The sequence below is a fragment of the Artemia franciscana genome, chromosome 14 (assembly GCF_032884065.1).
Source record: "Artemia franciscana chromosome 14, ASM3288406v1, whole genome shotgun sequence".
In the NCBI taxonomy this organism is placed as follows: domain Eukaryota; kingdom Metazoa; phylum Arthropoda; class Branchiopoda; order Anostraca; family Artemiidae; genus Artemia; species Artemia franciscana.
The window spans coordinates 1,037,006-1,061,436 of record NC_088876.1 but is presented as its reverse complement, the minus strand read 5'-3'; the positions used below and the strand labels follow the sequence as shown (position 1 = coordinate 1,061,436).

Below are 24,431 nucleotides of genomic sequence, written 5' to 3'. Positions count from 1 at the left end.
ATATCATTTATACTGAAATACAATACCGATCCCTTGCTAATTTCTATATTAGCCTTACTCTACTTATCTCTGTAATAATGATTTTCAATACTCTTTGTAATAACCTAGATGCTTGCTGCTTCTTTTCCAAACATTGGTTTGATATTCTGATGTATTTTGTTTTTGCGCAAGTACAAATTACAGTTTTCACAACGCTCTCGAACTTTTCTGCTCATTCTCTCAAACATAAAGATACGGCTTACTTGGTCTAATATCTTCTCCACAGACATGTGACCACCAATGAGTAATTGATCATGAGCCAGTTTTATTGCCAAGTCTACCAGGTTACTTGGCAAGACTAATTTAGCTGTTCTGGGGATCCCTTTGTCCTTGCCAACGCCTCCTAGGGGATAACATTAAAGAACACCATCATTTCGAAACAGGCCGTCAGAAACCTTTAACAGCCAAGAGGCAAAATTGTTATCTACTATTCTCCCAGGCACGGAACTCTTTTCTGCCCTGTCGGCTGTTAATATCCCATGTAAGAAACTCTTTTCCGCCATGTCAGCCATAAATTCCCTAGGTACGAAACTCTTTTCCGCCCTGTCAACTGTTAATATCCCATGTACGGAACTCTTTTCCGCCATGTCAGCCACCGTCCAGATATTTCTGGAATTATCTGGCAGATACACCTGGTCCCTCGATCGACCGCAGTCGATAAATTTCTGTAAATTTCTTTACAGCTATTTTTCCTGGTAAGTATACCTGTGTCATTTCTTTTGCAAGTTCCTCTAAATTTATAATATTTGACGGATCTTTATCCTCAAAAAGATTAAGTAGTTGCCCAGTTACTCTAAGTGGTACTGCATCTTTTACCTGCGAGTCTGACTAGCCAAACAGCGTTTTGACCCTTCTTAATTGGCTAAAAAAAGGTTTTATAAATTTTGCATCATCAAGAACTGGAATATTTCCCAGGGGATCAATTACTGACCCGGTTACTCTTTGATTCATATTACCCTTGTTGCTGTTACCCTTGATAGGTGTATCAGTTATATTATCCCTCGAAATGTCTCCCATATTTACACTGGCACTTTCTTTGGCCATTAAATTACCCAAAGTTGTCAAAAAATTTACGACTGAAGTGGGATTATAATCCCAACTTGAAGAATCAAAAGTCACAAGGGCCTTTCAACCTTTACTTTTTATTTCATTCAAAAAGGATGAAGCAATGTCACTATCAAATTCAGGATCCAAAGGATCTAAAATTGGAATTGCGCTTATTTTAAAAGAAAAATAATTAAAAGAAATTAATTAAGTCAAAACTGTAAAAACGAGGCAAAATTGTTACTAAACACTTCCAACAGATTTTCTACTCGCGTACGAACTTAAAATGCATGACAACAATCGTAAATTGTCCTTCGATATTCAAACTTTTTTCTAAACTAGAATCTGTAGCAGAAACTTAGAACTGGAGCCTGAAACTAGAACCTGGAACTGATGTTGGAACTGGAACCTGGAATCTTTGACGATGAGAACAGCAACAATTCTCAACTTCCGAAGTCAAACGATGAAAAGTTTCTTAGCACATATCAATTAACATGAATTGTTCATGCAACAAAATTGTGCATGAACCCAAACGGCTTTCAGCGGATAGTCTCTACGCCACATTTACAGCTTACATAGATGACTTTTACCGAAACTGGAAGGTAAAGAAACCTACGACACAGCCGCAGATTGAGATCTAGAGGATAATAAGAACGCTAATCCTCTTGGTCAAAAACCATTGCAACACTCTGGAAAGTTTTTACTTTCCACAATCTGGAAAGTGTGACTTTTTCTGTGCTCTCTTCTTTAGTCTTAGGGTAGCGTTGGCCTACAATATGGGGTTTGACCGGTAGAGGATGTCAAGCGTCTCTAACTTTCATAAAGTTTATGTGTAGAGAACAAAAATGTTTATTTACACATTTAATACAGTAAATATACATAAGACGAGGACAGAAACAAAATTAGAACTGACTCAAGTAATCTAAAACAGTAGCTTATATTCACTAAAATAAGGAAATAAACATCGAAACATGTGACAGGAACTGACCTATTTTAATCTGTCAACTACTGCAAATACTGGGAATTTCTGCAAATACTCAGAATTTATAGTATTAATATATCGAAAAAAAGAAATCACCAGTGCAACAACACAAACAAAGAAGCAAATCCTCACCATGAAAAAAGAAAAAGAAAAAACAAAGACAGAAGGAGCAAGGAAGACCATTTTCTTACTTTAGCAATTTAAATAGATTAGTACTTGAACGAGGCCATAACCTTACATATCCATCCAATTAAATAGGCCAAACAGCATAGCCATACACAATCAACCGCAAAGAATAATCAATGGACAGGCAGTCGTGTCGTAAGTAAGTATAAGTAGTCATATACTGAAAAAAAAAATAAATAAGACAAGTAATTCAAAGACGACCACCCAGCAAAAGGGCTCATCATGAGAATACACACTTGCCTAGAAGGGTTTCGGCACTTTAAATTCCCTACCCAGACAAGTGGCGTGCCTACCATAAATTCCCTGTGGTATCCCTGTGCTAGGTATCACCCCCGATATATATGCCTATGAACAAACAACAACAAATCTGGGTCACCAAATCTAAATCACAACAAAGTTGGTTGCATTACGCTCATAGCACCATTGTTTTCACGATAAAAGTTTAGGCTCAATACCATCCAACGTTCTTGTAGCACAACTGACGTGTCCTCTTAACAACCTTAGCTTTAGTAGTAGTAGAAGTACCAACATTAATAGCAGTAGAAATAATAGTATTAGCCTTAACTTAAGAGGCAGTAGTGGTAATAAGAGTAAAAGCAGTATGAACTGGCAATAGGATGCAGATATTGTTTTTTGGGAAGTTAAACATCCCCCGCAAGAAGCCCTACCGGTTTCAGGCTTAAACACCAAGCTGTTGCTAGCATATTACGAATACACTGTTTTGACAATCTGCATATAGACGGTGTGTTGTAATTCAGTTCACCTTCCTCCTCTAAAATCCCTGAAAATTTCACCTTCACACCCATAGTCATAGTAGTAGTGGTAGTATTAGTATTAACAGTGTTAGCACTTGTACTCTATCAGCATCAGTTGCACTAATATATTGCCTTTTAGTGAGTTGAACATACCTCTCATCAAGTCCTAAATGTTTCAACTTAATACAATTGGTCATTACTATGACATTAGTGATATCTTCTTTTGTTAGCCTGAATATACATCTAGAGATTTCTATTTTAATTTTCTTAGTCTTATAAGTAGTTGTTATAGACGAGGTAAATGTAGCTGATGTAGTGATACTAGTAGTATCACTACATACTCTAGTATGTAGACGCGGGTCTACATACTCGGCCGTCCTGGCCGAGTGGGTTGGTGCTCTGGATTCGGGATCCCTTGTCTGAGAAGACGCGGGTTCGAATCCCAGAGTACCCAATTCTTCAATTTGGGACGGGGGTCAGTGGCGTGACTCTGTAAGCTTTGCCAGAGTCGACCCAGCTCTAAATGGGTACCTGGAGAAATCTGGGGAAGGTAAACAGGAAGGGTGTGCAAAAGCACAGGATGGCTGGCCCCCAACCCCCCATTGCACTTCCTGGCTGAAGGGCCAAGAAACGGAGATCAGCACCGCCTTTACGGACTGTAAAGTCTAATGCCGTATCCTTTACCTTTTTTTTTTAGCACACACACATTGCCTTTGGTCAATTGATCTTTCCCCTTAAGCATTCTTTGAAAGCACCAACTTAATAACTACATCCTATCTTGAGATATATTTCTTAAAATGTCTATGCACATAGTGTTTTTTTATTTAGTTTAAATTTCCCTGGAGTATTGTAAATGTAGCAGTAGTAATGATAGTAGTAGTGCGCAAGTCTTGCTTTTTTTTTTATCATCTCCCTAATCCTTTCCTGAAAGTTATAAATTGATACATTCACTCGTTCCTAAGTTAGGTTCTTTTGACACCCCATATTCATAAAAAATATTTTAATTTATTACACCACCCTCTCAACTTTCTCTGAAAGGCTCTCCAGAATGCACTTTGTCTTTTTGGACAGTAAAGCTAAGACAGGCATACATTTCTTAATAACACATACTATATGTAAACACTGAAGAAACTCCCTAACTTACAGCTCTTGGCCTAAGAGCTTTGGGGGGGGGTGAAATTCAGGAGTAATATTTATAAAGTTATAATTACTGAAACTTTAAATATTGCTGAAGAAAACAGATGTCTTAAATTCTAAATGAATGTTTGCTTTGGGATATAATGGCGTGGGGGGGGGGGGGTTGGTGGAGGCTTCTTGTCCTTAAATAGCTTTTTGTTCATAAAAAGGGCACTAGAACTTCCAATTTTCAATCAAATGAGCCCCATCCAAATTTGATACGACCTATAATACCAAAAAAACTACATGCTACCAGAACAAACTTTACAACCCTTTTCTCAGGGCTATGGGTAGTTTCGTCAACCCTGGAATCATTGCCATATGTTGTTTAGACTTTTTTGAACAAAAGAGCAATCACATAATTTCGATCAAAGAGGTTTCAAGAAAAGAGGGCGTCGAGGGAGCTAGTTGCCGGTAATCAATTTTGGCTTTTAAAAAAGAACTAGAAATTTCAAGTTTCAGTTCAATGAGTCTTCTCTTAAGTTTATAGGAAAAACATTTTTCCGTAAAATCTTTCTATGACCCTAGGGCATAACTTAAAACATTAACCACCAAGTTCTGAGGGGTAGTACCCCAAAGGCTTAGTTACAGGATCTTTAGATTACTTTGAACAAAATAGCTATCTGAAAATTTTTATTAGATGTATCTGGGGTAAAGAGGATGTGGGAGGGGGAGGCATAATTCGATAACTTCGATCAGATGCGTTTGAAGAAAAGTAGGGCGTCTAGGGGCAAGTTCTCCTTAAAACTTCTGATTTATTTTCCAATGAGCACATTCTGAAGCTTATAAGACCGGCTCTTCAATAAAAACCTTGTACATAAATAATAGGCAACTAATATAATTTGTAGCCTTTGTTTGTCCTAAGGGCTGTGAGGGTTTGACATCCTCATAGACACAATCACTGAATCTTTCAACTCCGCTGAACAAAATGGCTCCCCCTAAATTTTTATTGATGCCCTGATGTAGAAAGTGCCCAGGTAGAAAAAACATTAACAATACATGCGCCCAAAATACTAGATTGATCATGTTTTTATCATATACAAATATCCCTAAAAAAGAACATGGAAGTTCTTTTTTCTTATAAATTAAATCTACTTGGCCTAGAGTATACGTTTTAACAATCCACTTTGTTGTGGAAAAAAAAAATCGGCCCATTTTGGAGTAAAATAACATGGCATAATGCTTCATAATTTCATCAAAACATCAGTTTTTAAGTGAGCCAATTGGAGCACTTACTAAATGAGCAGACACATATCTCCTCTGTGAGTACACATCTTGGTGAAAATCATGATTTTAAAGATTTAATGCTCTATGAACACATCAAATCTTGCATTAATCATTATTCACAATGTTTCAGTCCAAAGTGTATACAAGAAAACTTTCGAAAATGTGGAAGAACATAAAAAGAAGAATAAAATAGACTGTAAGGGGGTGTTAACTCAACCAGACATACACAAGACTTAGTTAGGGAGGGGGGGGGGGGGGACGGTTCAAGTTAAAACAAATACCAAAAGAAATTTAATCAATAAATGAACAAAAATATTCCACAAATCAATGAAATAAAAGAAGAGGCAAGCAAAATAGGTAAAATATTATAAGATGAATCAAAAGGACTCTACAAGGGTGTTTATTCGACTGGCATACATATACTGGAATTTTACATATACTGGAAGTTGAAACAAAAGGAAAAGAAAATTACAGAAGAAATAATCGAAAATATTCCAAGAAAAATAAATTAATTAATGAACTGAAAAATACAAAAAAAAAGAATAAAAAAGAAGCAGAGTACAATAGGGTTCAGCAAGACCCCAGAAGTTGTTATTGTATAATATGAACCAGCCGAAATATTCTAAGAATGGATTGTTATATGATTATTGAGATTTGATTTAGAAGAATATTCTCTCTCGCATATATGACACTTAAATGGTTTCTCCCTAGTGTGCACTCTTTGGTGCTGAATCAAATTGCATAAGACAGAAAAAGTTTTTTCACATAAAAAACACTTAAACGGTTTCTCACCTGTATGTAATCTTTGGTGCTGGGTCAAATTGCTTGACCGAGAAAACGTTTTCTTACACACATTACACATAAAAGGTTTCTCACCAGTGTGTACTCTTTGGTGCTGAGTCAAACTGCTTGACACAGAAAAAGTTTTCTCACAAACCTCACATCTAAACGGTTTCTCGCCACTGTGTACTCTTTGGTGCTGAATCAAATGGCCTGACTCAGAAAAAGTTTTCTCACATATATCACACTTGAATGGTTTCTCACCAGTATGCACTCTTTGGTGCTTATTCAAACTGCTTGACGTAGAAAAACTTTTATCACATATATCACATCTAAAAGGTTTTTCACCAGTGTGTACTCTCAAGTGGTCAATCATGTGGCTAGACTGAGAAAAACTTTTCTCACATATGTCACACTTAAATGGTTTCTCACCAGTGTGTAATCTTTGGTGCTTTGTCAAATTGCTTGACACTGAAAAAGTTTTGTCACATACATCACACACAAAGGGTTTCTCACCAGTGTGTATTCTTTGGTGCCTAATCAAATGGCTTGACTGAGAAAAATTTTTCTCACATATATCACACTTAAACGGTTTCTCTCCAGTATGCACTCTTTGGTGCTTCATCAAATTACTTGACCCAGAAAAAGTTTTCTCACATACATCACATGTAAAGGGTTTCTCACCAGTGTGTACTCTTTGGTGAACTTTCAAACGGCTAACGTGAGAAAAGCTCTTATCACATACATCACAAATATATTTCTTTATCCTTGTATGCGTTTTTTTCAATATTCTGTGTTTTTTACTATGCAAAGAACTTTTCAGATATGTATTATGATTGTCAGCTTCAGAATCCAATCCGAATGAATTGAAACAAACACTTGTAGAATGATTCTCTGCAAAATCTAGCGATAAACTTCTTTGTAAATGTAATTCGGACAAGTTTGGTGACAAATGACCTTGTAAGGCAAAATGTTGACTCACATCGCCAATAAACTCACGCAAACAAATGGGACATTTTCTTTTCTCTTCCATTTGATGTTCCACGAAATGAAAAACAAAATTTCTGTAGTCCCTAAATACTGCTGGACAGATGTCACACTCTATTGGTGAAAGTTCTTCACAGCCAGTGTCCACGTGAAGATTTAGCATGAATAACGATTTTTCTGCTTTTGTACAGGAGCCACAACGCCAGATACCAGCTGTTATTTCTGCAATAACCTTCTCTGTCAGCTTCTTCACCATCACAATTGGTTTTGGCCCAAAAAGTTTCAGTTGACACGCACTGTCTAAACTGTGTACAGCTGAATGCATTATCTCTACAGTAAAGAAAATTTTTATGAAGTTATATAGAAAATTGATAGTTATATAGTTATATAGAAATGAAACGTCAGCATGATTATAAATTATATCCCCCAAAACCACTGAAAAAATTGGTCAATTATCTTTCGTTACTAGAGTTGCTGGACCATGGAATGGTTTGCCTTTGGAGGTTGTCGAGGCAGAGAGTGTTCGAATTTTTAAAAGTGCATTAGTAAATACGCCTTTTTATTTAGACGTTTTTAATGTGTAGTTTCGTGTTATTTAGAAGTTTTTGCTGTTTAGTTTGTCGTTGCCAATTTATATTAGATTAGTATTATGATTTTGTGTTTTTGCAACAAGCATTGATGCTTACCGCTATTCGTAATAATAAATAATAAATAAATAAAAAAAAAAGGATGAAGAAAGAGGCATTATTGCGATTTTGAAAGAAAGAGGTGTGATTCCCATAAGCATAAAATAATTGGATACTCCATGCCAACAGACGGTAAGGTAAACGAAATGAAAGGAAACTGCTTTCAAATTAACTACAGTTCATAGAGTTATTAGGATTTAAGTAACACCCATAAAAAATGGCTTTTCTAAATTAGTAATCAGAAAAATCCTCAACAGCTGAAGGTTTTTTTTGTCAGTTTTTACTATATCATTACCTCAAAATCCCGCTCTAACTTTCCACGAGTCATTAACTTTAGCATTCATTAAACAGTTTTAAACATTAAACAGTTATATAATTTTATGCTATACATAATTACATTCCCTTTTAATCTTAAGTTCAAGTGGCTGACTTTTAATAAATCATATTTGTGTTGTAGGCTTCGTTTTCACTAGAATTAGTCTACATTTTTCTCAAACAGTTTTCACTATAATAGCCTTAAACTATTCTTGATAAAACTACTCACAACTTTATCTTGAAGTCTTCAATTCTTCATTAAACCTTTCATTTTTAATAATTTTTTTTTAACCGAGCTTTTATTTTTTATTCTTCTTAACCACTAAATGTTAAATGGCCTCTTACATTTTCTTGGATTTTATTAAGCATAAAAAATTATTTATGTAAAAATAATGAGCCAACATGCATAAACTGCAAAGGCCCACATGATTTTTTCGATAAAAGATTATGCTCTGCATACAAAAATGGGCACTAAGTCTCTAAATAGCTGCAGAGAAAGCTATACTTTACCTATTTGCAGCTTTGGAAGCAAAAGCAGCCTATTCACCCCAAACTAAACCTTTTATGACACCACCCAATACTAACACTCATAGAACGTCCAACCCCAATCTACCCAATTGCTACTCATTTGCAGCTTTGGAATCAAAGGCAGCCTATCCACCCCAAACTAAACCTTTTATGAAACCACCCAATACTAACACTCATAGAACATCTAACCCCAATCTACCCAAAGCTTTTAGTACCCCCTACAAGACTCTCCTCAAAACACCCCAACTAACAAGCTTACTGGAGAGAACCATCAAAGCTGAGCCCACTAGCCTAATCATTCAATGAGAAGAGGTTTGCATGTCCACCCCTCCCAAGCGGTACTGAATTAGAAGCAGTACCAGGAATTAAGGTCATTATCCTGGGTTGAAAGTCAGTGCGATGTTCCTATCGCAGTGAAATGCAGATTAACAACAGACACGAGCAGATTCTTTGATGAAAAAATTTCTGTGGCTTCATTGAAAGCTTTAACATGAATAGGCCCGACAAATTTGCATTTTTTTTTTCTTTAGAGCTTGATAAAAAATTAATCAATGGGGACACCTCTAATTTTCAAAAGTAGTAATAAAACTCAACATGTTCATTTGAACTGAGATTCACTTTACCCTATGTCGACTGCTTCCATTCAACGCGCTCAATTTTTCTTTTCTATAGTGACCCCCTCATATAAGGTCTGTGGATTATCAGCAGGGGTTCCGTTTGCAAATTTATATTTTTAATTAATTAAACACACTTTGATCATATTTGGACAAGGGCACTAAGCTAAGCAGACTGAATGGCTTTACAAGACGTAGAGCATTGTAAAGTAGCCTCTCGATTAGCCACAAGATTCCAAAATTCTTGGCCGTGAATTTTTTTTTTTATTATCAGTTTTCTTTAAAATTGGCCATCTAAGATATGCTTCCTTTACTATTTATAAGGGTTGTATTAATCATACAGCTTTGATTTTTGAGTCGTTTTGTAGATCTTATACCAATAAACAACCCCGAAGATTCTTAAGTTTGTAGTTATAAGATATGATTTTTAGAAATAATTTTTAATATCAAAGATTACCTCCTTTCTCATTGGCTTAAGCTGGCCAGTTAGTTTAAGTCAACAGTCTTTAGATATTCTGGCACACCCCTCAAGAAGCAATTAAACCAATGAAAAAGGAGAAAAACTTGTTGCGTATTTCAATGCTACAGGAAATAGCATCTGGCTTTCAACCAGGGAGAATACCATTAATCCCCTAAGTAATGTCAACCCTGATGAACAACCAAACAAGCTAACACCCAATATATGCCTCTTCATATCAAACTCTAATGTAGTTCAGTCTATGAAACTATTTCAGCCACAGAAAGCAACAATCATAAATGAATTGGCCAACATTTACCTACCCAATCACATGCTTATTCAAGCAGAAGAGGATCTTGCTTTACTCCAAACAAAGCTAAACATTGACACAGTCAAATAAAAACTAAAGCGACCAAGTAGCACGTGCCATTAATTCAGTAGAATGTAAGATAACTTTCAGAAAAACAAGTTATATGAACTAATACCTTTTATGAATTAAAATTCCATTGATGTTGCTTGCCTTGAGGAAACAAATTTGACCCCTTAACTAGCAAATAAACAGGGATTAAATAGGAATAGGTCATCAGAGAGAAAAGGTAGGGGCGTAGCTTCAATAACAAGCAATAACATCAAATTCTGTGGAATTAATTTCCCTAATTTTTAAAATAATGTTGATACAATTGAAATAAATATATGGCTGCATAATTATCAGTTTCTATAGACCCAATGGCCAAACTGCAGATGCTATGGATTTCAGTTATCTAAGCAATTCTAATATGCTAAAAAAATATAATCAGTGGTGGATATTTTAATACCCGCAGCCTTTTGAGTGGGGATGGACCAGCAAATAAAGCTAGCAAGTTTACTGAACTTTTGATCTCAGATAATAATGATTTAGCAGTTGCTACCCCTCTAAATCTAAATACGTATTTTAACCCCAAAAGTGGTAAATTTCCCACATTTGACCAACAAAATGTGTCAATAAATATTTTGAATAAAATTTATATAAAGAATATTGATAATCTATGCATGGACCACTTTACCAGGAAACTCCTCCTTGACAGATGCTTTTATCATGTTAACACATGCCATAAATGAATCTCTATCAGAAAACAATGTCCTAGTTGCTACTTTCCTAAATTTTCAAGGGGTATTTGATAATGTGAACCATCAGATCCTTTTAGCAAAACTTAAAAATCTTGGATTACCCTCAAAGCTTGCATCCTTTATAAAATCTTTCATTAAAAATTGAAGTTTTATTGTTTATATAGGATCAGCCTTTTCACCCAAAACTAAAACAAGAGCTAAGAGCTTATATGGCACTTGTGACAAGGTTGGAAGACCCAAGAGCTCATACGGCATGAGCTCTAGCAAAATTCTAAGAAACAATAGATTAATTTAAAAGGACAATCAGAGGCTTAATGCCGGTCAGGATTTAAAATATGAGCTCTGAGACATGAAGTCTTTCTAAATATCAAAATTCATTAAGATCCGACCCCCACTTGTAAATTAAAAATAACTCATTTTTTCTAATCAGACCCCACCCCCCAGATGGTCGAATTGGGAAAAATGACTTCATCAAGTCAATTTCTGCATGTCCCTGATACGCCTACCAATTTTCATCGTCCTAGCACGTCCAGAAGCACCAAACTCGCCAAAGCACTGGACCCCCTAACTCCCCCAAAGAGAGCGGATCCAGTCCGGTTACATCAATCATGTATCTAGGACATTTGCTTATAACCATCAGATCCTTTTAGCCAAACTTGCAAATCTTTAATTACTCTCAAAGCCTGTATCCTGGATAAAAATCTTTCATTGAAAATTGAAGTTTTATTGTAACCAACTAAATTACATAGGTCTTATAGTTGACCAGAAACTTAATTTCTACCTTGGCATCACAAATACAACATAAAAATGCTATAGAAAAATCAAAATAATAAAAAGACTTCTATCTACACTCTGGTGTTGTAATGAGAAAACTTTACTACAATTTTATAAATCATATTTAAGACCCCATATTGATTAAGGGCTCACTATTTATGGTGCTTGTGGAAAGATCCTGATGCAAGTTCAACTTATTGAAAGTGGATTATCAACAATAAATAAAAGACGGAGATTTATTTTAATAAATTACCTGACAAAAATTGAAGCCAACAGCTCACATACCCTGCATAACTGGTTAAGAAATTGATCCGTGTATCAGAGGCATTACAAATGAATCTGTCAATACCCCAGAGAAACTCCCAATACCAGTAAAGTCCATTGCACCAACCTCCTCCCCCCCCCCCCCAATGGAGTTGGTCAATCACCTTAATAAAAACTAATTCTCAAAGTGGACTAAAGAACTTACTGGCATTGCTTTCATCCAAAAACAATTGCTGAAATTTAATTCAATTACATATGAAAAGCATTTTTTGATTTTGTTGATTGGTCCAAAATGAATGAGAAGGTGGCAAGTGGACCTTTTCTCCCACACCTTAATGTTGCCATGAGTGAGAGAATGTATGATGATGTGTCTGTAATGTCTGCAGAGTTAAAGGCCATGCTCATGGAATTAGAGCACCTTTTGAATAATCAAACCTTGATTTCTAATTTACTATATATTATAGTTTGGGCTGTTGTATTCAGCTTCTCAGTATAAGATGGATATAGACAAATTATATTTTCTTAGCATTATTGATATTCTTGATTCAAGAGGCATAAGAACATAACTTCAGCATGTTCCAAGCAACTCAGTTAATGTGCTTCAAACACCAAAAAATCTCAGTATCAGCCACAAGTCTAACTGACAATACTTGAACACAGAGCACAGAACTCAATGTATATTTTTTATATTTAAACTCCAAGAAACAAAAGATTTAATGCAAGATATTTAAGCAGTTTCAAGATAAATAAGGAGCAACCATTGAAGTAACTAATTTCAACTCTCAGAAGAAGTCAAAAGGAAAAGGGCTGAATAGTCTTGACTGAAAAGCCCATGTTTACTGAAACAGAAGAAGAAGAAGCAATAGGCCCAGAGGGCAGCATTGTCAAAATCACAAATAGAATATTTAGTAAAAGAAATCTGGTGGTGCTTCTTTTATTTTACTTAAATGTTCCCTTAATTACTCCCTACTATATTTTACTGTATGTTGAGCCAAAGATAAAAGAACCAGTTTTTCCAATAAGGAATAATAGTTATAAATACTTGTCATAATAAAAAAGAGGTGGTTTAAAAAAAGTTTGGAGGTTTAAAGAAGTCTTGTCAAAAAAAAAAAAAAAAATATATATATATATATATATTCTGCCCATCTTAAATTATAGAGCTGCACTTAAATCATGATATTCCTTTTATAATTTGAAACACTACAGATAATAAATTAAGATTTTATATATTTTGAGCTACAAACCAGTCAACACTTAAGGGTTTGATCAAAATGTATTTACAGCATATTCTTTTTTACTGAGAAGCAATTTAGAAGCAAGTACAGAGGTAAAGAAAATTTAATGAGAAAACATACCATTTTCTATTCCAGAAGCCTCAGAAATGGTGATGAGTTCACCCATATTTGAAATTTGTGGTAAGTCTATAATTGAACTTGAAATTTGTTACTTTTGAACATACAATGCCATCAACAACAACTGGACATCTTACTTTTCGATTCACACAGCAGAGATGATGCACAAAGTCCCTAGAATTACAAAAGCCATGATGATTAATTTTAAGCAGTGCTAAGCCAACAAATTGCCAAATTACATACTAGATTGAATTGTTATTATTACAGCATTTTATTGAATTTTAGACTAGACTATTCATACCTTTCAATCTGACAGTTGTAATTAATGGAAAGTTGCTAGACTGTTAATTTACCATAAAATCAAAGAATTGTCAAACCTTAGAAACCCTAAACAGTCAAAGGTTGTTATGGCCAGTAGCTAATAGTGTTAACATAAATAATTAAATTGACAACTCAAATATTTTTTTAATTACTAGCTACAAGAAATGAACAGTGGGCCACTTTTAAAAACACTGCAAACCATTACTGTAAGATGTACAAAATACAAGAATGGAATTCTGATTAATTTTTACATTACTTGCTTTGGTAAAATTCTAGTTAATTGACTTCTTGCTATCTTGGAAAGGGCTTAGGTTAGGAAAATGAAACTTTCCAGGATGGGTCTACAGGCTAAAGTATGTCCAAGGAACTAATTTTAAAGTACCCACCTCTACTCCTTCTCCCTCTAGAGGGCCCTGAAATTTGCCTACATGACAGGTCTATACCTATTGAAATTTTAACAAAACAATATTTTACCTTAATTTTCAGTTACTAGTTGCTTTTTCTCTGCCTTTAGTTCTGAAAATACAATTCCTGTTATTTGAGCAGAATTTTGAGCCATATCAATATTTTTTTTTTCAAGATTTAGGAAATGTATTTGTATATCTTTAAAACCTTATAAAATTGGGATTGAGCGTGTATGTATGCATATATATTTCCTTATTATTTCATTGGAGTCTATTTTATCTACAGATCTACATAATTAATTTAGTCTATTCAATCTATTAGTCTATTTAGTTTTGTTTTCTATAGTTTTTCATTTTATTTATATTTTCCTCTCTTCTCCTTTTTGCTCTTCTCTCTGTGAGTAAGTTTTCATTTGCTAGTTGCTTTTTCTCTCCCTTTAGTTTTGAGAAAGTAATTCCTGTTATTTGAGTAGAATTTTGAGCCATATCCATATTTTTTTCAAAATTTAGGAAATGTATTTGCGTATTTTTAATACCTTATAAAATGGAATTGAAGAAAGTTATGATGCTGAAAACAATTTTGTTGTACTTCAATTAAGCAGAAGATCTATTTTGCAAGGTTTCACTTTTATAACACACATATTTTTAAAGGTCATCAAAGGTCAGGGCCCTCTAGAGGCAGAAGGAGCAGAGGTTGTTACTTCAAAATACTTTCCTGGGACATACTTTAGTCTGTAGATTCATCCTTGATAGTTTCATTTTCCTAGCCTAAACTCTTTCTGAGATAGCAAGAAGTCAATTAACTAGAATTTTACCCTTGCTTTTTCTGTCATTATCAATTTTCGTGCTCCAAATATTGTTATTAGTAAAAAAAACTTAGTGGCATGAAATAATAAATTCCCTAGGACTGAGTGACCAAATATAACATTCCCATACATCAAAGTGAAGGAAAAAAATCGGACTTTACCCTGAAAGTATTGTTTACCAATATTGGACTCTTTTTATATAGAAATTAGTGGCTGGAAAGTTGCCAACCTTGTTTGACATTTGTTGCTCTTTTCTTCTCCAGTTCCAGTTCCAAAAATTGCAGGGAGGTATATGGACTAACAACAAGTCCTTTCACCTCTTTGACTTTTTCTCCAGAAAAACTAGGTACTGGAAGCGCTATTCTCCTCCAGTCTGCAAACAATGGATATATACGATTATAAACAATAATACACTGTTATTGATTGTGGGAAGTGCAAGTACCTGAGCTACCTGTCCCCAGCAGTTTAAGGCACTAGGCCGGCCGGTACCAATACGGCTCTTCCTACTCATTCCCGCTCTTTTCTGCACAATCAAAAACTATGGATAAATCGCGTCCCTTTAAAAATTGACTTCTTCAAGCTTTAATCTTTATTAAACAATATTTCTCTTCTTTAAGGTATCAATTGCTGCCTTAAATATCTTACAATCAATTTCCCATGTCAGGTTAGAATCCAGGATAGCTGTATAAGTATTTGGAATCTTAGCCAAGGAGCAGAAACGCTTAAGAGCAACAGTCTCCTCACTCTGAGCCTGGCAATCAAATAAAATATGCTGGATTGCTTCCTCTGCTGAAAAGCAGATTCGGCATAAAGGGGAATGATGTAGCTTCCAATTAAATAACAAGCTATTTAGAAGTAGGGCACCTGATTTCAGTCGGTAATATAGCACTGTATTTAATCTTGTATGAAATGGAGATAACGCTAATTTACTGTGATTAACTTTGGATCTTTGCCTGATAATATCTCGTGAATTGAGGTCAGAGGAAGGACTAGGAGATAACATGGAAGCCTTTGCTGCTAGAGAATCAGCCATATTTTATACCTTTATGACTAGGAACATGTTGAAAATAAACTTGATTTTCCTTGATCTTAAGATTAAGAAGCTGTCTTCTAATATTATATAAATCTTTGTCATTAGCAATTCTATTAATATTTTGGATCAGTAGTAATGCTGATTTAGAGTCGGAGAGACAGAGTATATTTTCAGATTCCATGTTATAATTTATAAGTGCATCCAAGGCCAGGCGGATGGCACATAATTCAGCAGACAAGATAGAAGATCCCAATGGGAGAGGAGAATAAATGTTCAAATTCAGGGATGGGATACATGCTCCTGCTCCAGCTCTTTCCCTCTGGACGGATCCATCTGTATATATTTTTCTATAGTTGGGGTAAGCCTTTGAGATGTGTTCAGCCAAAATAGTCTGGATCTCGTAATTAGGAATCAAATCTTCTTGTGGCGCTACCCACAGAATTTGAAAATCCCTAAACTGGACCATAGAATAAGCGACAGTGCTTTGTGGTGCCATCCACTGAAATTCAAAATTCCTAAACTAGACCATAGAATAAGTGACAGTGAACAGAAACGTATTCCCGGTGTGAATAGAAACAGTAATGCCACCAAAACAGAAACGTCCAAGGCAAAGCCCTAAGAAAAATGTTGATAAGTGTGTAACCTGCAGTGCAAATTTGGACGAGAGTTCATCAGCACTAAACTGTGATGACTGTGAAAATTGGGTCTGTGCAGCTTGCCTAAAATTGACTGACTCTGAGTATGACCTACTTAGCAAAATGGTGGAGAAAATCAGTCTCAAATGGGTGTGCCCAGCATGCAAAGTGAGTCCCCAGGATAATTCACATCAAGGTGCTTCAGCCGCCGAGATCACATCTATTGTGGGCAATAAACTAACCACACTACAACTAAGTATAAATCAGTCTATTGCGCAGTCGGCGGAGAGTCTGAGATCTGAGCTAACAACCATCCGTGAAAAAGTTAATGTGGTTGAATTGTCTCTTGTGAGCAAGTGTAGCGCTGATGACGCCAGACGAATTGCGCAAAGTGAAGTCTCTTCTCTGCAGTTCAACTTTAAACAGTCATTAGAGTCGGATGTTCGTTGTATTGTTCGTGCCGAAAAAGACCGAGAGAATAGAAAAAATAATGTCATTGCTTATGGTATACAACCCTCCCAGGATGACAGCAGAGCTATTCTTTTGATCCTAGATAATGATTTTGGTATAAATTGCGACTTGGTAACCAACGTGCGAAGACTCCTGCCTCACACCAGAGAGGGATCCATGGTGCAGCCATCGGGTAGCCGCCCACCACCAGTCATATTCACAGTTAGTTCCTTTGCACTAAAAAAGCAAATTCTTCAGAAATCCTTTGAGAAGAAAGGTGAAATACAATTCAGAAATGACATGTCAAGGGAAGACTGCACCCGCCATAAAACGCTTGTAGAAGAGCTTAAAGCCAGAACTGCCGCAGGGGAGATAAACCTAGCCATTTGTGACTTTCATATTGTGTCAAAAAACGGACCAAGCCAAACCAAAGTACCCCCATCCCAGTCGGCACCCATGCAGCACTAAATCTGCATAATAGGGGACTTGTATATAGCGTTGTAAATAAAGTGTCTAGTAATAGTGAGCATAGTTTAGGACTAAGTGATAGTGTCCAAGACCTACGGCAAAGTTCCAGTGTATTCTTGCATGATGATGAGTTATCCTTGACTGCAATGGATGCATCCTTGATATCCTTAACCGGCAGTTCCAGTATCATGTCTCTAGACTCTCAGTTGGATGCTACCCCCTTTGAGCCAATCTAAGAGGATCAGCTGGGACCAGGTACAAAAAGCAGTCACCAAGTAAGTCCTGACTTTTCTATTCTCATATCTAACGTTGATCAACTAACAAACAAATTACAGGAGCTAAGGAGTCTCATGTATCGAAAAGTCTATGACCTGGTCTTATTAACAGAAGTGTGTCCTAAGAATTCAAGAACAAGGCTAGAAGATTCTCATATTAATATGCCTGGTTACCTAGTTGTCTCCAACCTTTCTCGTACAGGATGCAAACGCGGTGTTCTGGCTCTGATCAAAAATACCTATGCAGTACGTGAGCTAAGCATCGAGGCAAATTCAGCCTCCATCAAATCTGTATGGTTTGACCTTACTGATGAAGACCAGCGCCAACGCCCTCTCAGAGTTGGTTGTATTTATTGAAGCCCGTCTTCACCCTCAGCCATTGAGACTGAGAACACTCTCTCATTAATGTTCCGCCTAGCCATTGAAAACTTTAAAGGCGAATTTATTGTCGGAGGTGACTTCAATTTTCCAGAACTGATCTGGAAAGACGGGTGCCCTTACAACCCTACTGCCAATAGCCCAATTAATGCTAGACCATTCATTGAGATTGTACACAACCTTTCTGCCTACCAACTAATTGACCAACCAACTCAGTTTCGCCACAATATTAGATCTGGTGTTTGTAAACAGAATCGAAGCGATTCAGAAGGTAAATTATCTCCCACCAGTTGGGAAAAGCGACCATCTTGCCATAGAAATCATCACCTCTAGACGTCCAGTGAAAAGTAAATATAAAAGAAAGGTCTACACGGATTACGAGGTGATCAGAAAGGATCTAAGACTTATTGACTGGGATGAGCTACTTCAGGGCAATGTTGACGACCAGTGGGAGAAATTCCTGACAGCTGTCACTGAGATTCAGACTAGAAACATGACAGAAAGGCTGGTTCCTGTACTGAAGACATTACTGTATATGACCCCTAGCATTAAAAGACAAAGAAATCACAAATTGCCCCACTGGAAAAAAAGAGATAAGCCTGGTCACTAAGAAAAGTACGTTCAAGCTCGGAACAGACTATGAAAATTAACTAAACAACTGTACCAAAATTTTGAGCTTGGACTTGCTAATGAATGCAAGAGTAACCCAAAAAAGTTTTGGAATTACGTCTCTAGTAAAGACCATGCTAGGGGCTGTGTTAAACACCTCACTACTGATGATGGAGAAGTGACTGACACCCAGAAACTAGCAAACTTACTAAACAACCAGTTCACTTCCGTCTTCACAACAGAACCAGATAGTGAGCCTCCACCCCCTCCGAAATACGTCATACCATCTCCCATGAGTACAGTTGTTATCACTGCACCTATGGTGGAAAAGAGGCTAAAAAACCTCAATGCCAACAAATCAGCCAGCCCTGATGGAATCCTCCCAAGGTTGCTCAAAGAAACAGCCACCAAGATTTCCCCTGCTTTGTGCCATCTATTTCAGTTTTCTCTTGATTGCAGAGTTGTTCCCTCACAATGGAAGACTGCTTATGTTACACCCATATTCAAAAAGGGTGACCAGTCTAAAGCTGAAAACTACAGACCTATAAGCCTTACGTCTTCTGTCGCTAAGGTTTTAGAGAGAATTGTCAACAACACACTTCTCAAGCACCTAGTTTCCAACAGCATTATCTTGGACAAACAACATGGTTTTCTTCCCAGGAAATCAGTCAAAACCAAGCTACTCAAAACTTATGAGCTAATTACTCAGCTTCTTGACAGAGGATTTCCTGTTGACCTAATTCTACTAGACATTGCCAAAGCCTTCAACAAAGTCCCCCATAGTTGTTTGCACTCAAAACTTACAGCCATGAGCATTGATAAAAAACTAGTCAACTGGCTAATGGACTTCCTTGATGGCAGAACGCAAAAGATTCGGCTCTTTACCACAGACAGAGAAAAGATCTATTCAACACCTTGCCAAGTTCTGAGTGGCGTCCCTCAAGGAACTGTCCTTGGACCAACCTTATTCCTCATCTATATCAATGACCTGGTAGCCGAAACAAAAAACCATTTGACTCTTTATGCTGACAACTCCAAGCTATTTAGTACCATGGACAAAATTAGCCTACAAGCCAATCTCAACCAAATCCAAGCATGGGCAGATAAATGGCGTCTGTCCTTCAACATCTCAAAGTGCGTCACTCTTCATTTTGGCTGTGGTAATCTGCAGCACCAGTACACTATGTACAACAGCAAAACGTCATCAACAATCTTGATAACTACTTCTAGTAGTGGTAGAGACCTGGGAGTCCTGTTGGATGACAGCTTAAACTTCCACGAGCACACCGCCCAAGCAGTTTCAAAAGCAAATGCAAATTTGGGACTCCTGAAAAGAACTGTCAGTAGTCGATCCTCCACAGTTTTTCTGAAATTATATAAAGCTCTGGTCAGACAAATCCTAGATTTTGGAACATGTCTTGCTGGTCCTTTTACAAGAGTGACATCCAGCTTATTGAGGGTGTCCAGAGGAGAGCCACCAAATGCATTGACAGTTTATGCAGTCAGCCCTACTGCAGAAGATTACAATCTGTTAACCTCCCAACACTCGTTTTTCAGTGTAGGCGTAATGACAAGCTGCTCACCTATGGGTACCTCCAGCAAGCAGATCATATGCTGTTTACTTTCTCTCCCCACCAAAAGCAAACACAAGGACTTTTCAAAAAGATGTTCAAATCCAGTGTTACCACCAAAGTCCAACTAGATTTTTTCAGCCAGCAAGTAGTGAATGATTGGAACCAACTAAGCCAAGAGACAGTCTTGGCAACCGCACCCAAGGAATTCAAAAAGAGGCTCAACAAGGAATGGGAGGCCAAACCATGGAGATTCCAGTGGGAAAACCCCTCCCAGCCCTCACTACCATAACAGTCATGGAAGACAATAGAGAGCTAGCTTGGAGGATGATGTGGCTTGTCATACCCAACCATCTCACACACTCTATCCAAAGTTGCTGTTCTGCGGGGGTGCCAACTCTAAATCGCTGGAGAATGGTCCTTGAACCATACCTACCATGTGATCACCATTACCGAGTGGTCTTAAATTGCATCTCTCCAGCACTCTCTAGTCCCTATGGTTTGTCACTTGACCTTAGCACAGTGACCAGATCTATTGCCATCATCAACTATGGAGCATCACAGTTCTCACAACTAATTCACTCTGAAGTGCAAATTAAGGTAATCAAGGTAAATCTAAGGATTTGAAAAATCCTTAGATTGCTCCAAGCTCAATTTAAGGTAATATGTTATTATTCAGTTGGTAAAATTATCACAAACAATATTACTGGCTTTTGTATAAAGCAAATATACCACTCAATGCCTTTTTATATGCTCTTTACAAATATAATAATCACTTCTACAGGAAATTCAGATTTAAACACTTTTTGACCTCTTAAAAATGACCTAAATATGTGGTATAAAAAAGGCTAAGAAAAATGGTTTCAAACCTTAAATACCTTATAACATTGATCTCAAACTTACTGTTTCATTATAAATCAATTTTTTTAATGTTATAACATTTTCTTCTTCCTTGACATTGAATTTTAAATAAAAGCATGCATTTTTAGTCAAAAATATGAAAGCCACCTATTATGAATGCCAGTTATACTGTTTGCTATAAATTTAACTATATTAAATACAGCAATGGTTAGTATTTATTTAGTATTTCTGTATTTAATATATGCTATGCTTTACCCTCACCCCCCTGATGTGCAAATATATAGCCCAAATCTGTTTCTAAACTATTACAGATTTGTGATTTTAAATATCCTATTATTTTGTAAAAAAAGACTGGAAACACATGCTTTAATTGAAATTTTGGTGACAGGGAAGAAGAAAACACCATAACATTGATAAAATTTATTTATCAAATTTAATTGCAGAAAATCAGTGCTTGTTGATAATATAACATTAAAATAGATGGATTTATGATGAAACAGTAAGTTTGAGTCAAATGTTATACAGTTTGAGACCAATGTTTTAAGCCTTTTTTATACCCCATATTTAGGTCATTTTTAGGAGGTCAAAAAGTGCTTAAATCTGAATTTCTGGTAGAAGCAATTATTATATTTGTAAATAGCATAAAAAAAGGCATCAAGTGGTATATTCACTTTATACAAAAGCCAGTAATACTGTTTGCTATTATTTTACCATCAAGTTTTACTATTTCTCAATGCAAATGTTATTTTTTGGATTTCATATAGTCTACTTTGGATTGTGGATACTTTGAATTTCACCACCTTCTGGGTTAAGTCTTCTAGAATAATAAGGACATTGGTAACATGGAATGTACCTTATATCACACCAAGACAGTACTTAAGAAATTTTAAACCTAGGAAACATCTGAGTAACCTTTGGCCAACAAAGACTGTTTCTTATTAGATAACACTGCAAAACAAGGGTGAACTAGTGAAATCTCTAAACAATATCCTATAATGTTAGCAAAAGTAACTTGATAATGTGAAAATCTATTACAGGAATAGCCTACTGGCCAAATTCGTGAGATAAAACACTTATTAGTACCTATATTTACAACTAACATTTATCCTTAGATGTCATTTTAAATGGTTTTCCTAAGTGTATGAATTCACCTACCTGGACTTTAAAGTTAGTCAAAATTTATTTTGAAAATATTCTTCATCTTAATGCAGTTTCTTCTGAAGTTGCACAGTGGATCTATTAGTCAGTGTTTCTACTTCGCTGGCTTTGGAATTCGGTGTGGCGTACCTAAAATTCGGTAGAAAATCGCTTGATGGCGTCCCTCTATCGGTAGAAAAATTGGTAAGGAATTTCTAGACATGCCCAAACCCTCTAAGTGCATGTTAAGTTCGCAAAAATGCTCAATTTTCTGCTGAAGTCCCAGATCAATTTAGAATTAGACCATTCTACAACGGTCTATTGACTTTCGATTGATCATACGACGATTTAAAGCAATGTTTTCTTTAAAACTGCAAAAGAGTAATGAGGTGTTGTTTGATCTCGTGGTAATAACAACGGTTACGAAATATTGCAGTTGTTGCAAATGCAGCATTTACAGTGGTTCTTGTAAATCGCTAGTATACCAATATGGTATACTCTTGAGCTAGCGGAGATTCTAAAATATTGCAAACATTTGCAGTAGATGCTGCAAATCTGCAGCACCTGTGAATCCAAATGCTCACATAAGGAAAGAACTATTTTCGTGTATTAATTAAATTGGCATTTGGTTTTTATGCCTACGTTAGAACAAGATATGTTTAGACACGAATATATTGCCTGACACTCGCGTAAACACACATGCCTAGCTAGACGCGCATGAGAACAGGGCTTAAGAAATGCACTTTCAATATACTCAATTATTATTGATGGAATCATATTCTATTTAATCAGGTACTGCTCATCATAGTAAAGCACTTAAAATTGGACTTCAAACAACAAATCAAATATTTGGTTAAAATGATTAAAGCAACTGATACGCATCTGCAAACAAAGGAATCAAGCCTAGGATCGCATCAGTAGTATACGTTGATTTAATTCTAATCTACTGAATTCAGTACTTTTCATCACAATAAATTAATAAAGCATACTTTGGTCTTCAAACAACAATTCAGTAACAGCGGCAGTTTCAAATATCCAATGCAACTCAAAACAGAAACTTTTGATCTTCCACCATATACATACATCACTAACATTTTGAAGCCTTAGCCTAGAATCGTATCGATACATACGTTGATTGAATTCTAATCTACTTAATTAGGTACTCTCCATCACAATAAGTCAATAAAGCACAGTTTGGTCTTTAAACAACAATTCAGGAACAGTGGAAGTTTCAAATATGTAATGCAACAAAAAACAAAACCTTTTGCTATTATAGACTAAATTTGATCACTCATATACACTCTTCAACTGTCGCAGATGCTCTTACTTCCTTTAGCCGTTTCTCTAGTTCACGATCAACTATCGGCAATGAAGAATGCATAATCAACCTATTCGTCCCGCATTTGGGACGCAAGATGGGAGACAAGGTCAGCGTCGACAATCTATTTTGTTTATTAGTCTTCACTTCTTTTAAAGTACTGAAAAGATGTTCTGCAATGTCATTCGAGAAAGGCAATGAAAAGAAAAATTAAATAACGTGCCTTAGATTAGCGAACCTTGGTCGGCCACTTGGGGTAACAATGGACAAAATGAATCTCCAATATTCTACTGGCAACTGATACAGATCCTTCAGAACATCAACAGAGCTTTGTTCACACCATTCCGAGTCAATGGCAGCTCTAAGACATGTAGGAGGAAAATACTAACTAGAGTGGTGCAAGACTAGAAGAATTGAGCTTAGCAGCATTTGAAGGCTCTATAAGACAGGAAATCTCATTCAAATCATCATCAAGTACGAGCCTGGTTTTGATCTATGGAACTGTTCCCTTGTAAAATTCTCTTACTGTAAGGTATACCTTCATCACTTCATTATGGTCCACCTTAGGGTCACGCTCTACAAGCTCTAAAATAGCGAGTCTAAGTCATGTAACTTATTATAAACATTTTAATAATAAATAAATAATTAATATAATTAGTTACTTAATTAACTACTGCCTTTTCATTTGATTTGAAATGGTTGAAAAAGAAAAAAAAATCGATAAACTTCACCATTTTTAAGTGAAATGAGGAAAGACAATGTTGGTTCTTCTGTTTCCCATTCATGATGTTTTGTTTGAAGAGCAAAAGCCACATAATGGAATGAAGGAACCAGGTCTAAGTTGTGGCTCCAGGATTTCGCTGGATGGTGCTGTTCGCAGTCACACCTATTA

The 24,431-nt window shown here is 36.2% G+C and overlaps 1 protein-coding gene across 3 annotated transcripts; it reads right to left on the bottom strand.

The window, feature by feature from the left end:
- Positions 1-471: 471 nt before the first annotated feature.
- Positions 472-22,307, bottom strand: LOC136035155 (zinc finger protein 883-like). Of its 3 annotated transcripts, XM_065716713.1 has the most exons (4): positions 22,240-22,307; positions 13,277-13,447; positions 6,202-7,506; positions 472-2,411 (listed from the first exon to the last, which is right to left on the bottom strand). In XM_065716713.1, the coding sequence occupies exons 2-4, from the start codon at positions 13,320-13,322 to the stop codon at positions 2,365-2,367; spliced, it is 1,398 nt and encodes a 465-aa protein (XP_065572785.1). In that variant the 5' UTR covers positions 13,323-13,447; positions 22,240-22,307; the 3' UTR covers positions 472-2,364. The 3 variants fall into 3 exon arrangements, with proteins under 3 accessions (XP_065572785.1, XP_065572784.1, XP_065572783.1); XM_065716712.1 differs by lacking the exon at positions 22,240-22,307 and adding an exon at positions 14,966-15,063 and having other exon boundaries at positions 490-7,506; XM_065716711.1 differs by having other exon boundaries at positions 491-7,506.
- Positions 22,308-24,431: the final 2,124 nt, after the last annotated feature.